This window comes from Leptopilina heterotoma, unplaced genomic scaffold (genome assembly GCF_015476425.1).
Source record: "Leptopilina heterotoma isolate Lh14 unplaced genomic scaffold, ASM1547642v1 Lhet_183, whole genome shotgun sequence".
Lineage (NCBI taxonomy): Eukaryota > Metazoa > Arthropoda > Insecta > Hymenoptera > Figitidae > Leptopilina > Leptopilina heterotoma.
The window spans coordinates 2,567,410-2,584,167 of NW_025110901.1; the positions used below are offsets into that span (position 1 = coordinate 2,567,410).

Sequence of the window (16,758 nt, forward strand, 5' to 3'; positions counted from 1 at the left end):
GCAAAAATGGCAATTCGCAAAAGTGACAATTCGCAAAAATAACATTTCCTAAAAATGACAATTCGCAAAAATGGCAATTCGTAAAAATGACTTTTCGCAAAAATGGCTTTTCGCAAAAATGACATTTCACAAAAATGTCTTTTCGTAAAAATGACAATTCGCAAAAATGAGTTTTCGAAAAATTGACAAATCGTAAAAATGGCGATTCGCAAAAATGACTTTTCGGAAAATTGACAATTCGTAAAAATGGCCATTCGCAAAAATGACAATTCGCAAAAATAGCTTTTCGCAAAAATGACAATTCGCAAAAGTGACATTTCGCAAAATTGGCTTTTCGCAAAAATGACTATTCGCAAAAGTGCAGTTCGGTAAAATGACATTTCGGAAAAATGACATTTGGGGAATAATCATGCGTCCCATGGAATCTCTTTTAACGAAAAATTGGTACGGAATTTATTATTTCTATTTTTTTCTCATAGAAGGAGGAAGTACTATTTATTTTGTATTCATTATATAATTCCTAATAGAAAATTAATTTCATTTTGAGAACTTTGTATAAAATCACTTTTTTTCCTACCCTACAAATTTTGTAAAGAAAGCGGGACCAATTAGTATATAAGGAAGATCTAATCTAATCTAATATGTTTGCGTAGGTCGGTCACTCCTGAGACTGTTAGAAATTAGAGATATAAATTTTCGTGTACATAACTTTTGTTAAATTTGTTTTACACTGTTTATATAATAAAATTAAAAATCAAGTGAAGTGATAAAATTCGAAAAAAACTTTTCTAATATTTCATATTTAAATAAAATACAATAAAAATTTTTTAATTAAATTATTTTCACTTATAACAAAGTAAGTAATTGATAATAATAATAATTTTTGTTAAATTTGTTTTATACTGTTTATATGACATTATTAAAACTTAAATGATAAAATTCGAAAAACTTCTCTAACATTTTATATAAATTTATAAATAAAATACAATGAAAGTTTGAAATAAAATTATTAATATTAGTATGTAAGTCATGTAGAAAAGTAGGATGTAAATTACCAGTTAATGATCAAGTAGAAAACTACAAATTTCGATGGAGGCGCCACTGTAAAAAGAACATGGATTTCCTGTTTGTCAGTTGTAGGTAACACTGTCACATGTAAATTATCAGCCAATGGTCAAGTAGAAAACTGCAAATTTCAATGGAGGCAAAGAACATGAATGTCCAGTTTGTCAGTTGTAGGTAACATTATCTACAAAACGATAATTTGTTGGTCGTATTCAACCGTAGATGTCATCTCACTTAATATCACTTTTTGAATTGCTTTATAATTTATTTATACTTTATGTGTAATTTCTTTTCAATTTTAGTGTTTTTATACCAAAATTTCGCTTTGTCGCATATTCTTCATAAATTGTAGAATACTTTTCAAATATTAATATTTATTTTCTCTCCGTGTGGGTATAAAGTGGCTTTAATTTCAAAAAGGTTTGAATTTTAAATTTTTGAAAATCTTAATTCCTATGAAAAAATAATAATTAGGGTAGAGTGGGGTGAAAAAGCCATTTGAGTTTTATTTAAAAACTATTAAGCCGATTTATCAGCTGTTTAGAATATAAATATGTACTATTAGGTAATACGCAACTTTTGAATCTAGTTTGAATGTTGTACCTAGATTAATATTGTTTTTATTGTAATTTTAATTTTTTGTTGCTTTTTTGAAAACATTTTGGTGAACTTTTCAAACATATTACAATCTGATTAAGTGAACGAATAATAAAAGTAAATGTTTGTACATAAGGAGAAAAGTATACCGAAAACGTATATACACCCACAAAGCACAGACATATTCTGCAAGTTTGCTGCAAGTTTTCCATGCAAATTTTGCAAGTTTGCATTGAAAGTTTGCAGCAAACTTGCATAAATATAAAAATGTCACCCACTTGGCAAGTTTGCACTGCAAGTTTGCAGCAAACTTGCGCCAAATATCAAAATCTTAAATGTATGCGCAGTAGTTTACTATGACATCTAGAGCTGCGCACTATATTTTAGTCACCTTCCCTGCAGGGAAGGCATCGTTCATCAAAATATATGCAATTTGAAAAAAAAATTTTTTTTAAAATTTTTTAGGTATTTTAGAAAGTTTGCTGCAAATTTTCCTCAAGTTTTCATTGCAAACTTGCCAAGAGGGTGACATTTTTATTTGAAGGCAAGTTTGCTGCAAACTTGGATGCAAACTTGCAGAAAAATACTGTGTTTTGTGGGCAATGTTAATTTTTGGAAATTGAACTGAATTAAAAATTTAGTTTTGCTTTTTTAATAACTGGCCTTGGGTGTAAAAAAGCCAGAGCAAAAAATCCATTGAATATTTTTTGAAATTCACTTGTTTTAGCTATTTAAACTAACCTTCTTATTTTACAAAATTTCTCGTGTTTATTTAATAGAATTAATTAAACACGACGAAAAAGTAGTTCAAAGTGCATTAAAAAAATAAACAATGAATAAACGGTTGCAACGAAATATGTTATCTGTGGTGAAACTTAAAGAGAACTTCTAAAAAAGGTACGAAAAATTAAAAGTGCAAATCGAAAACAGGTAAACTTAATATAATTTTCAATTTTGCTTGCTAAAAACTCTTTCATAATTATTAAAATATTTTTCAAATAAGACTATTTGTCATATAAATAAAGGAAAACTATAAAAATACCTAAATTGATAACATGTTTTGCTAAAATCGTAGGGTGGCTTTTTCACCCCACCAGGTGGTGCAAAAAAGCCACTTACAGTGCTTTCGTAAAACTCTTATAACTTAGTCCTTTCATGAGATAAAAAATATTTCCGTCAAGAATTTTCAAACTTAATAACTAAACTTTCAATAACAATTGGAAATTTGAGAAAAAAATTTTAAATACAGATTTTACAGCATCAAAAGTAAAAATGTGGCTTTTTTACCCCACTCTACCCTAAGTTTACAATGGAAATTCAAAATTAATTTGATATTTTTAGTTATCAATTTCCGTATACAGCAGAATAAATTTCTAGGAAATATTTTTAGCAATTGATTCGGGCTAAAAAGGTTTGCCGCAGAGGACTAGTAGTGTCTTATTACAATTTGTGTTTATAAGCTCAAATATGAAGTATGTAAATACTCCTCACATTTAACTTATAAGAGTTTCGGTATGCAGTCTGTATTTAATTTTATGTTTCCTTTCTATAAAATCAACTCTGAGAATAATTTAAAATCATAAAGTTGCGTATAAAGTCAACTTGAAAACTTGAGATTTTTAAAAATTCAAAAACAAAAAATTAAATTTTCAGAATGAGATTTTATAAAATTCCCTGACAATTCCATGAATTTTTTAATAATTACGATTAACAAATAAAAAATATATTCATTTTGTTTGTTATATATGCTTTTTTCTATAACAAATTTCGTTTGACTGATCTAAATAATTATTATGCAAAATATTCTCCTTTTTATTTATGAAAAATACTAGAAAATCGTTAATTGTTAACAACTTTTTATTAAAAAGTAGGAAATATACCCATTTTATGCATCATTTTTATATTTCTCTATAACAATATTGTTTAGAGACTCATTTTTTTTCTTTTGGGAAGAAAAACATTAGATATTCCCGTTTCTTACTATTTTTGTAGAAAATTCTCAATTTTCATAAGAAAATAATTTGCATCAATTCTATTTCTTAATTTCAGTTGTCTTAATAAAATTGAAAGTATTTTTAAAAATAAAGGAAAAAAAGGTTTAAAAAATATATATGTCAATTAGAAAATGTAATTGAAAATGAAACTGAAAATTTTTTAATTTTTAGAAAATGAAGGAAAACATATTTTTATTGAATAAAATGTTCTGTTCAATTTATTTACGAATATATCTTTAATTATTGTAAAATTATTCGAAAGCAATAATTTCTTTTTTAATATTTTAAATATTTAATTATTATTTTTTCATAGGAATTACAATTTTCAAAAATTACAAATTCAAACCTTTTTGAAATTAATCAACTTTAAAAATATTGTTATAAAACATAACATTACATACTTTATCGATAACGATCGATTCTTCATGTTTTATAATAATTAAAGACGATCGAGTGTTAAAATCATTATTTTATATTATGAGAATATTGTTAGTGTAACTTTTTAAAAATTATTTTCATATTCTATTATTATCTAAATTTTAAACTAAAATTAATGTTAAAATCAATTTTTATTATAGAAAATTCTACGAGAATTCAATTATTCAAATACAAAAGTAATTTATTTATTGAATAATTGAATGATTCTCAAAATGTAATGATTGGTGAAATTTGGTAAATCTCTCTGGGATGGGTTTGCAACCATGTTGAAATCCCCACCCAATGCAATTGTGATACTGCACAGCGAGACCAAGTCATTTCCAATCTCGTCGCCGGCCGACTGGTTACATGGAAGCGACTCGAAAAACGTTACGAAAACTCAATGTGAAACGTGTATCACCGAATTATTAATTAAATTAATATTTACATTAAGTGCCAATAACTATTGTTGAGCAGAGACTGACTTCGGTAAGTTGACCAAATGTGTTTTCTTTTCAATTTTTACAGTGTTCTTTTTTATATTAAGGCTTAAATTCTCTGAATTATTATTTTCACTTTGTTGTGAATGGTAATTTTTTGCAACAAAGTTATAAAATGGGTGGCTGCTTATCAGGAAAAAATTGGGGAATTTGTAAAAAATTTTAAAAAGTCAAAAATTTTAATCACAAGAAACCATAAATTTGAAACTTTGCTAAACGCAATATTTGAAAACATCACAAAATTCATGTTTAAATAAATATTTAATCATATTATTAGTTTTTCATAGAAATTAAGCTTTTCAAAAATTTCAAATTGAATAACATTTAAGAATATTATTATAAAACTTAAAGATTTTATAATAATTAAAACTTGACAAAATCATTACATACTTTATTTTATAAGAATATTGTTACTGTAACTTCTTCAAAAATTAGTTTCATCATTTCAATTCAATTACTCTTTTCTAGAATTTTTAACTAAAATTCTTCTTTAAATTAATTATTTTTAATAATTTTTGATAATGTTCTTTTGAGGATTTTTAAATTCATTAGTACCTATACAATAATTTCAAATAATTAAAAAAAAATTCAATTCAACATTTTGAAGAAATTAATTCTACATAATTATTAATTAAATGTGTGAAAAATTCAGAATTTCAAAGTTTTTAATTTGAAACCTTTTTAAAAATTCAATTATTCTTTAAAATTCACGCTATAATGCTTTCATTATTCAATTATAATCTAAAATTTTAAGTGAAATTCATTTTTAAATAAATATTTATTAGAAAAATCTACGAGAATTAAACTCTTTATATAAAAAAATAAATATTTTATTAAATATTTGAATCATCTTGACAAGTTTTAATAAAATTTTTCAAAATAATTTCATTTTTCGAGAAATTTGATTAAAATTGTATTAAAAATAATTGATCTTAGCAAAAAAATTTTATAAAGAGATTTTGAAAATAATTGTTACCAAGAATTTTATTAAAATTTTCGAAAATAATTGAATTTTGGAGAAGAATTTTATTAAATTTACGAAGATAATTAACATTATGACCAGAATTTTTAGAAATTTTTAAACATAGTTGAATTTTTGCGAAGAATTATTCACATATTACTTTTGAAAATAATTGAATTCTTTTGTGAAATTTTATTGAAATAGTAGATATTAAAAATAATTGAATTTTTGACAAATATTGTTGAAATTTATTAAATTTCTACGAAAAATTTTATTAAAATTCTTTTGAAAAAAATTGAATTGTTACAAAAATTTCATTAGAATTTTTGAAAATAGTTTAATTCTTTGAAGTAATTGAACACGTATTGAAAATAATAGTTAAATTAATATATTATTAATATTGAATTCGATATTTTGAATTTGGCAAAATTGACTTTAGATTCGTAATTGGCAACCCCAAAAACTCCTGAAAAACCACTTTCAAGCAAAACAGTACGATTTTTGAAAAATGGATCCGTCATAATGGGTCTGACATTTTGTATTTTGCAAAACAGGCTTCGTGTGTATTAAAAATGGACATATATAGGATCCTAGTTTTAATACCTTTAAAACGCATTAGTTAAAAATTTTTGTATGATAATTTTTAAGAATAATATAGTCATTTGTTTAAAAAATTAATAATTTTTTTTCATATATTGTTGATAACTCAAAAACGGTTCATTAAAAAAAATTCCTTTAAACATGAATTGTTCCTTTTTTATGCAGAATTGGACAAAATATTTAAAAAATTTTTAAAATATTTTTTAGTCCATTTTTTGTATTTTTAAGCTTTAGTTGTAGAAATTCACACTTTATACTCACTACAACAAACAGGAAAAGTTTAACACGCAGGGCTCGGATCGTCTTTAACTAAAATGCTTCAGAGAATATACCTACCGTTTTTACTGCGTATACTGTGACGATGTGAATTGTCGTTCTTTATTTTGTCGAAATTCTGAATCGTCATGTCATCTGTCGGAATTATCCCTGAACTGTGATCGTTAATTGGTATGGTAATTTAGAAAGTCGAAACTGCCGTGTGACCCACTATCAGTGGTGAATGTGTGTCGCGCGGCTAGTTAGTAGGAGAGAAAGTGCTAGAGGGCAGAGCCGCTGTCTATTAGAGAGAGGAGAGAGAAGAAGCCGAGCACGTGTTGAGAAAAGCGAGAATCAGGAGTGAGTAGTTTTTCGCCGGCATCTTGAAAAAGAGTTCTACGAGATGTGTAGAAAGTGTGTTGTTAGAGAACATTGATATAGAGAGTGTGAAACAGTTGTGTTGGATTTTGAGTGTTGTGAGAGAACTGGAGTTTTGTGTAAAAAGTTGTGGATAAATAAAGAGTGTAAATAGAAGCGAAGTTGTTTCCTTGGATTTTCCCTCGAATTATCCTTGAAGGAAGCAGCCGCCGAGAGTCCAGTAGGAAAGTGGAATCGAGAAGAGTTATCTGGTGAGTCAGTATCGTGCCAGTGTTGTACCAGTCGTGTCTCGTCGTTGGCATTTCTGCTTGCCAACTTGTTCAGGCAGAATTTCCTCTGACGATTGAGAGCGTCTCAGAGGTGTTGTTGTTTGTCGGGTTGTTAAAGAGTCGAGAATAGTTTATTAATTAAGCTTCAAAATTAATTGGCGCCTGACGGCGAGATTTTATTTATTTAAATTCTCATTATTATTTTTGTTGAAAGCGTCGGATTTTGCCTGACGTAAAGCAGAACTTTTACACTAAATTAAAATTAGTTAAAATTATACGTCACAATACAAATAAAAAATTTCAAAATAAATAGATCCCATTGTTTGCCCACAATTAGACAAGGCTTAAAAATTGTTAATTTAATACTAGTTTTTAAAAAAAAATTAATCGTTACATACATTGTTAAAAATAAAATTTTTTAAAAAAATTTTTTAAATCTTATTGTAAATTTAAAAAAAAATTTCATATTTATAAGCATTTCAAAAAAAAAATTTACGTAAAAAATGTAATTTTTCAAAAATCTGTACCTCTTAATAATCGTTTTATGAAAAAATTTGAAAAAAATCATGGTAGCTTATTTCAATGAGTACTGAAAGAAAAAATAATATTTGAAAAAAAATTTGAGATGCAAAAGCAAAATGATTTCCGCGACTTGGCGTGGAATGCCCCACATGTATTCTTGATAAACTGTTAAACTAGGATACATTTAGGGGGCCTTATCGTTTTCCATTTTTTTTAAAAAATCGTTTTTTACTCATTTTTTACCCTGTTTGTTTACTTTATGGATTAAAAAAAACCTTTTTTAATTTCTTTTATAATATAAATATGTAAGAAGTTTATATAATTATATAATTATTATATAATTATGTTCATGCATTTTTATACATTGAGAACGGTAACCTTCCCTTAAGGGGTTACACCACCCTGAACGCCTGAAAATTTCAAAACAAAAACTACTAAAAAAACAAAAAAAACTACTAAAAACAAAACAAAAAAACTAAAAACTACTAAAAACAAAACTACTAAAAATACAACTTTTTACTAATTAGAGTATAAAAATACATATATTTAACTGTAAACAAAATTTTGAAAAATGAAAAAATATTAAAAAATGGCGAAGATATAGCGTTTTTTCGAAACTACATTTTTCGGAACGGTGTACATAATTTCTCAAAAAATACTCAACCGATTCTCTTTAAATTTTGTACACAACTGCTCAATAACATTCTCTATGGCATGACGTAGCCGTTTTTAAAGAAAAATTTTTTTGAGCAAATGGGAGCACTTAAAAAAAAAGTCTAAAATTTTTGGTACAAAAAATTTTTTTAAAAAATGTATAACTTTTTTTTAAAAAATCATATAAAAAAAATCCTACGTCATGCCATAGAGAATGTTATTGAGTAGTTGTGTAGGTACAAAATTTAAAGAGAATCGGTTGAGTAGTTTTTGAGAAATCATGTACAACGTTCCGAAAAATGTAGTTTCGAAAAACGCCATATCTTCGCCATTTTTGAATATTTTTTCATTTTTCAAAATTTTGTTTACAGTTAAATATATGTATTTTTATACTCTAATTAGTAAAAAGTTGTATTTTTAGTAGTTTTGTCAAAATTTATTTTTGAAATTTTCAGGCGTTCAGGGTGGTGTAACCCCTTAATTATACCTACCCACGTGAAACGATTCTACGGGAACCGCTCTACGGAAATTCCAATTGAAGTTGGTAACAGTTTTTTTATACTTTTTAATATTATTTCCTTATTATTATATATTTTTTTAATTTTTATTCTTTGTTTAATAATTTTACACGGAAAAAAAGCCTTAATTGATAAAAAAATGTTAAACTGCTACCAAATCCAATTGTAGTTGGTAATAGTTTAACAGTTTTTTAAAAGTTATCGAAAACTCTACAAAAATATAAAATGTGGAATATTTGCAAAATCACTCGGTAGAGAGGTTTCTGTAGAACCGTTTCATTGAGGTACGAAATTCATTTCTTGACATTATAGCATTTTCTTTAAACACTATAACTTCTGTAATAATATAATAGGTACAAGATTTAAATAATCAATGGATGTTGTCGATATCTTTCTGTTGACTGGTTTGTTAATTAAACATTTTGTCACTTTTTGAAAATATTCATGCTCGACAATTGTTTCTAAAATAGCACAATATTGTGTCGATATTGCTTGTCAATGTTGAAACAATATTACCTCAATATTTATTATATCTGTTGGTTGGCAATATTGACGCAATATTGTACGATAAAACTTTGTGTCATTTGGTCTATTTTCTTTTAATATTATATTTCAGTTGCATTATTATTTAAAATTTTAATTTACGCATAATTTTTTTTGTTTAGTCGTCATGAACGTTGCAACATCAGTAGTGGAAAATCCACCCGATGATGTGCAGAAGTTAGTAAAAGCTCTCCATAATTCTTTGAACTATATGGCAACAATTGGCAAATATGAAGATGCTGCTATTTGCTTAGGAAGCACTCGATCCGGCAAAAGCACCTTAATAAATGTCCTCATTGGTAACCGTTTGAAAGCTAAAAGAATTGGAAGAGGCAACTTCCTAAAGATATCGAGAGCTGATGATCAATCTTCAGGACCTCAAATGGGAATCGCTTCTACAGTTTCCTTAAGTTGGAGGTCAAATACTTTTCCTTCCATGAGTATCCGGGATACTCCTGGCTTCGATGATTCAAGAGGTGCTTTGCAGGATGTAGTTAATGCTTCCTACATTTTCCACTTAACTCGAAGAGTTAGGTCATTAAAAATTATCTTAGTTGTAGATATTAATGACATTATAAATGACAACGTCAAACAATTTTTGTCTGTTGTAAACTCACTTAAAAATCTGTTGGGGGATCAAATGAAATCCACGTTTTCTAGTATCTCCGTTGTTTTTTCAAAGGTGCCCGATTTTATAAATGATATTCCAGTAAATATCGAATTCATTACTGACACTTTAAAAGAAAAGTTTCTAACAACCGAGGACTTGCTGTTAACTCCTTTGTCGAAAGACTTTTTACTGTATTTAACAGAAAATGTGGATCGCGTCGCTCTTTTTAAAAGATTGGAACCGAGCAAAGAAATCTTTGTAGCTACTGATAATATTCGTCAAATTATTAATAATTCCACAAGCTTAAATAATGACGCTCTAGAAGAATTGAAAATTTGTATTCCCGATTCTTCCAAGATTTTTCTATTCAATGCGCGTCCAGTATTAATTTTAAAAGCAGAATGTATTGCATTATGTAACATTTTGCTAACCGTATATCAGTCAAAAAATGATGTTGTAAAGGATATAATGAATGAGATGTCGGACGAATGTGAATTGGAAACTTATCTGGAAGATTTAATGGTTATAGGAAGACAAATTTCTCGGATAATTGATGAGAATAGTTTAACAGTTCAAATAGAATTTCTAAAATTAATTGATGTTTGAATTCGAAACAAAATTGAAGAACATAAATTGCTGGAGAAAGCTTCATTAATTGAGTTTAGTGATAAAATTTTAGAAATGAATGAGAGCAATGAAATCGCTTTGAATCTTCAATTCATTCTATTACCTGTAGCTTTGAAAGACGACGAAGTTACTTATTATCATGCTTTTACATTAGCCGATGCGTTAACAGATAAAGAATATGAGTTCTTTGTAAATAAGTTTCGCAAAGAGCATGAAAATAGAGTTTATGAAGTTGAAAAGCGTTTGCAAGAAGTACTAAGTAAAAATAGTGAAAGAAAAGTTTTCTTTGAGAGTATAGATATAAAAAAATTAGTTTTGTTTTATGAATTAGAACGAGATGAATTAATAAAGAAAAAAAATGCGGTTTTACGAAATGAAGTTGAAAAATTTGATAAAATGGTTATTGCAATAAATAAGGTGCTTCAAAATCTAGAAAAAGAAGATAATTTAAATGAAGAATATGTGTTCGAACATGGCTCCGCGGAACCCATATCAAAGCCCTATTTTAAATGGAATAAGCGAAATATTTTTTTGACCTGTGCAGGGTGCTCCTTATTTATTTTTTTCACGTACCAAATACTTTACAGAAAAAATACTATTTCAATACATTTTTTTCATGGAAAAAAATAATCCAAAAGTGGATTATTTTAATAATTTTTGTTGTAAATTTAAGCTGCAACACTTTTTAATACTCTATTAATTATTGACCTTCTACTTATGTTTGTTCTACACTTGTAATAATAGTACATACTGTATTCATATATAAAATGTATGAAAAAACTTGCAACTTTTGTGAAAATTGTATTTTAAAACTATTAATGTGTAAACTTTATACCTAAATACATTATTTTTATATTTTTATCTCCTTGAACTATTCATTTTGTAATAATACTGAAATAAAGATATTTTTCTACAAATTTAAAATTATTTTACAGAGGAATAATTGCTGGAAAATATTAAACGTTTAGAGTAGAGTGGCTAAACAAAATCGTATATAAAAATAAAGTAAAAATTAATATAAAATCGTAGTTTATAATTTTTTTCAAATTTGAAACGAGTTCAGAAACTGCTAAATTTAATTATTATCATAAATAATATTATTCTTTGCAAGAATTCTATTATTTTCGTAAATAATAAAATTCTTCGCATAGAAATTCATTATTTTTAATTAAAAATTCAATCATTTTCATAAATAATAAAATTTTCAGTATAGCAATTTAATTATTTTTCAAAAACATTCTTAATTAAATTCTTCTAAAGAATCTAATTGTTTTTAAAAATTTTAATACGTCGCAGAAATTTAATCATTTATCAATACAGTTGTAAAAAATTTCTTGAAAAACTTCAATTATTTAAATAAAATTTTGTTTTAAATTCTTGGAAAGAATTTAATTATTTTTCTGATTAATTCTCCAGTAGAAGAAAATGTTTATAGTCGGACAAATTTATTTTTTAAATTATAGAAGAAAAGATTTTAGTAAGACGTTAATTTTCAAGTGGAAGAAAAGTTTTAGTATCAAACTATTTTGATTTTTTAAGTAGAAAAAAGTTTTTTTGTGAGAAAAATGATTAATTTTCATTATTATTATATTTGTTAAGAAGAAGGGAAATTTTTAGCCGGACAATAATTTTTAAGTAGAACAAAAGTAATACTATCTACTTTTATTGTTGCAAGAAAATTAAATTTTGTCATACATTTAAGCTAGCCGCAAGCTTGCATTCTGTTTGTGATAATGGGTTTGCGTTCATCTTAAAAACCCCCACCCAACGTGAAGTACCTAATTCGGATACTGTACGGCGCAGTCAGTAAGTGGACGGACAAGACTGAGTCAAGGCGGTTAAATTTCGTCGCCGGCCGACTGGTTCATCGCAGAGACACAGGAGACAAGAGCTTTAGCATCCACAACCGGCAACTTTATGGCGAATCAATGTGAAAAGTGTTGCAATGGATTATTAATTAAATTAATAGAATTGTGAGCAGAGAAAGGCTTCGGTAAGTTGACCTCTTTGTATTTTCGCTTCAATTTTACATTAACATCAAATTCAATTTTGATAAAAGTGCCCCCCCCCCCCCGAGTTTAAATTTAGACCCTCTTTTGACCCTTTCTTTTTAAACCAATTTTGAACCTAAAAACAATGTATAAAAAAAACCTAAGTTCAAAATGAGTAGTGTACGCAACTCAATTTGAATAGCAACAAAAATGAACCACCTCGGTTCATAAACATAGAAAGAATTTGAAATATTATCGAATGAAAAATAATTTTTTTTTAAATACTTGTAATATAGTAATTACCTTAAACAAACATCATTTTGATCTTAATTTTCCATTTATTTTAAAAGATATAATTACTTAGTAAAAAGAAACATATTTTTAGGTTATAAACGTCAAAAAAATTAACTATATTAATCTTCGAATTATAGGACTATAGCAATAATTTGCGCGCTTACGCGGACGACTAACTTCTACCTCAATTTTTTAAATGAAATTATAGCAATTTTATAAATAATAGAAAGTAAAAATTTTTCATTCAAATTTTCCCTTATAAAAAGAAAATATGAATTGGAATATATAGTTCTAATGTTATTATAACTATAATAATCATATGTTCTGTCATAGGGAATTCAGGGAAAAGTCAGGAATTTTTATTTAAAGTACTGAAAAAAATTAAATTTTTAGTATTCATAAGAAAATTCTGAATTTTTGTGTCTTTTTTGTTTGACTTATAAACTATAAAATTAACACGAATTGCGTAATACAAAACCTTCAATTTTTTCAATTTCTTTTTAAATAACTTAAATCTTAAACAACAATAATTATAAAATAAATAAATTATTTAATGAATAATTTTACTTAAATTTTGCAAAATTAATCCAATTTTAAAAGTTGCGTTAACAACTTTCATAAATAAATGAACTTCAAACGGTTTTAATTTGAAACTTTATAAAATTTCAATGTTGAATGAATTTAATTAGAAATTTTAATAAACTTGGATTTTTGAAAAATTTTAATAACTCAAAATCTTCTAAAATTACTTACATTTGTCAATATATATTTAAATAATTATTAAAAATAATGAATAAATAGAAGAATTTTACTTATAAAAACTCAAAAAAAATTGAATTTTGAAGAAGTTACAAATGATTGCAGTAATTTGATTATTTTCAAAAGTAATAAAATTCTTATCACAAAATTCAATTATGTTCAAAAATTACAAAAAAAATTGGGCAAAATCCAACTTAGTATCTTTACAAATAAAAAAATTCTTAAAAATTAAATTATTTTTAAAAATTTTAATAAAAATCTTGTCAAAATTTTAATTATTTTAAAAAATTTTCCTCATTTCAATGATTCTCAATATTTACTATTTTAATAAAATTCCCCAAAATAATTCAATTATTTAAAAACAATTAATATTCTACTCAAACATTTAATTATTTTCATAAATACATAATAAAATATTTTCAGGAATTTAAATATTTACAAATTTTTTATTAGTTTCTTCTTAGTAATTCTATTACTTTCGGAAATAATAAAACTCATCGCAGAATTTCAATTAATTTTAATACAATAATTTTAGTCGATTTCCTTGAAAAATGTAACTATTCTAAAAAATTTTCCTTAAATTTGTCAAAAGAATTCAGTTATTTAAAAATATGTAATAAAATTTTTTTATAAAAATTTAAATTTTAAGAAACATTCAATTATTCAATAAATAATTTATTTCTGAATTTAAATAATAATTGAATTCTCGTAAAATTTTCTAATAAAAATTGATTTAAAAAGGAATTTTAGTTTAAATTTTAGTTAACAATAGAATATAAAAATAATTTTTTTGAGAAGTTATAGTAACAATATTCTTATAATAGAAAATAACTATTTTTTTAGAAGGTTTGAATCATAATTTTAAAAAAATTTTTTAATTTGTAATATTATTTTATTATAAGTCACGAAAAAAATCGAAAATACGTAGGTATTTTTTCATGGTTCATAGTAAAAAATTTTTTTTGAAATTTTAAAATTAAAAAAAAAATTGATAAACAAATAAAAATATATCTATTTTGTTTATTATATGCTTTTTTCTATAAAAAATTTCGTTTCACTGAAATTGTTAATTTTTATAAAACATTATTATTAAGAAATAGGAAATAAATACCCATTTTATGCATAATTTTTTATTTTTCAATACCAATGTTGTCCACAAACTCATTTTTTTATTTTGAGAAAAAAACATTAGATATGTTTCCCTTTCTTAATATTTTTGTAGAAAATTTTCAATTTTCATAACGAAATAATGTACATCATTTCTATATCTTAATTACAATTGTTTTAATGAAATTCAAAGTTTTTGAAAAATAAAGGAAAAAAATGTTTATAAATTCTATTTGTCAATTACAAATTTCAATTGAAAATGAAATTGAAAATGAAATTGAAAATTTTTGAATTTTTAGAAAATAAAGGAAAAAATTTTACTCAAAAAAAGGTTCTGTTACATTTTTACAAATTTCTTTAATTGTAAAATTATTCAAAAATATCAATAACTGCACTTTTAAATAAACATTTAATTATAATTATTTTTAAATTAATTTTTATTAGCAAATTCGATGAGAATTTTATTATTTAAACGCAAGAGTAAATTATGTAATTGAATGCTTTCTTAAAATTTAATTTTTACAAAGAATTTTATTACCAAATTTTTAAAGAAATGAATTCTTTTCACGAAATTTAATAAAATTTTTAAGAATAGATACATACATTTTTCAAGGAATTTTATTAAATTTAAAATTGTATTAAAAATAATTGTTGAAAATGGTTAACGAAATTTGATAGCAGTCCACCATTCTGTCGCCTCAAAATATAAACAGTTCAAAAGAAAAGCTATCTTATGTTACTTGGTGAATTCCTCTTCAACTTATCACATATATTTTCATGACCCAATGGGATTCACTTAATACTCTGTTTATACACTCCTTAGGTGATGAAAACAAATCTCTCCAAAATATTTTTTGAAAAAAATTATAAAATGTCGGAGATACAAAACTTTGAATTTTTTGTACTATTTTTTTAAGTCTATAAATTCTGTTCTAATAATCCGATTAAAATTTCCCAATACCTATCGGAAATTGTCCTGAAAATATCATAGTTTATTATAAAAAATATCACAATCAAAAAGAAAACGGTTTGCATTATTTTTGACTAATTTGAAAAATTTTAATCTGATTATTAGAAAGGATATGAATTCGTAGATTTTAAACAAAAAATCATAGTCTTGTATTTCCTACATTTTTTAAAAACTTGTAAAACAAAAAAAAACAAAAATTACAAATTTTTTTAAAACCTACATTTACTAATAATTTATTAATGAATTAAAAATTGTAACTAACTATTTGTTATTTTTAACTAAATCTGATTTAGAGAGTGTAGCGGCAGCACAATTTTCAGTTAAAAAATGATTCTTTTCTTTATATTCATTTCAATTCTCTATTTTTACTATTTCTACATATAATATTGAATTTCATATTGCTATGTAAGTACTCGCTCAATTGATCGCTTTCTAATTTGTATTTAATCACCTATTATGAGCCTAGGTAAACTCAATAGTTCGGTTGTCGCAAAATCAGCCCTGTCGCCAACTTAATAGGTTTTTAACGTGTTTCGTCTCGCCCTTAGTCTACTATTGCATGAATGTCATTCATGCATCTGAGTTACCTTAAATTTAGTTTTAAGTAATTTTTAATAGCTGTTAAATGATTTTTAATACGTTTTCTTGCTATAAGAAGCCCCGTCTTCTTTACAGACACACAGTTCAATTTTCCGAGCGATTCGACCAACACGAGTAGTAACCGAAATACACACGAGCAACTTTTTCCTATACGAATTCACTTTTTTATTTAATGTAAATTTTCAGTGTAAATTCTGTTGTTGTTAATTAATAAACTGTTGATAAATTGAGAAGTAAACTTGACACTCATTCCTAACAATCCCACAAATTGGTGACCCCGACGTGATCGTGATTTTAAAGTATTTTTTCGTGGGACAAAGTGACAATTAAGTGACATCAAGGCGACCATCAAGTGTCAACAAAGTGACAACCAAGTGAAAACAAAGTGCCAATTAAGTGACAACAAAGCGACCATCAAGTGACAACAGAGTGACAATTAAGTGATAAAAAGTGACAACAAAGTGACGGTCAAGTGACAATCAAGTGATACGAAAATAGTCGACAAAGTGAAAAATTTACTCGTGACA

At 25.5% G+C, this 16,758-nt stretch overlaps 1 protein-coding gene across 6 annotated transcripts in view; it reads left to right on the plus strand.

Annotated features, from left to right (window-relative positions):
* The first annotated feature begins 4,424 nt into the window (after positions 1-4,424).
* The window catches only part of LOC122500335, a 31,072-nt gene continuing 18,738 nt past the window's right edge, over positions 4,425-16,758 (plus strand). For 3 of the 6 annotated variants that reach the window (XR_006301461.1, XR_006301464.1, XM_043609220.1), the window contains exon 1: positions 4,431-4,562. Coding sequence is in view for 1 of the 6 variants with exons in the window: in XM_043609221.1 (XP_043465156.1) it covers positions 9,401-10,489 (1,089 nt within the window). In the remaining 5 variants the exon portion in view is untranslated. Of the gene's footprint in view, positions 4,563-9,395; positions 11,214-12,212; positions 12,504-16,758 lie in introns of those variants that run through there. The other 3 variants (XR_006301463.1, XR_006301465.1, XM_043609221.1) reach the window with 2 other exon arrangements.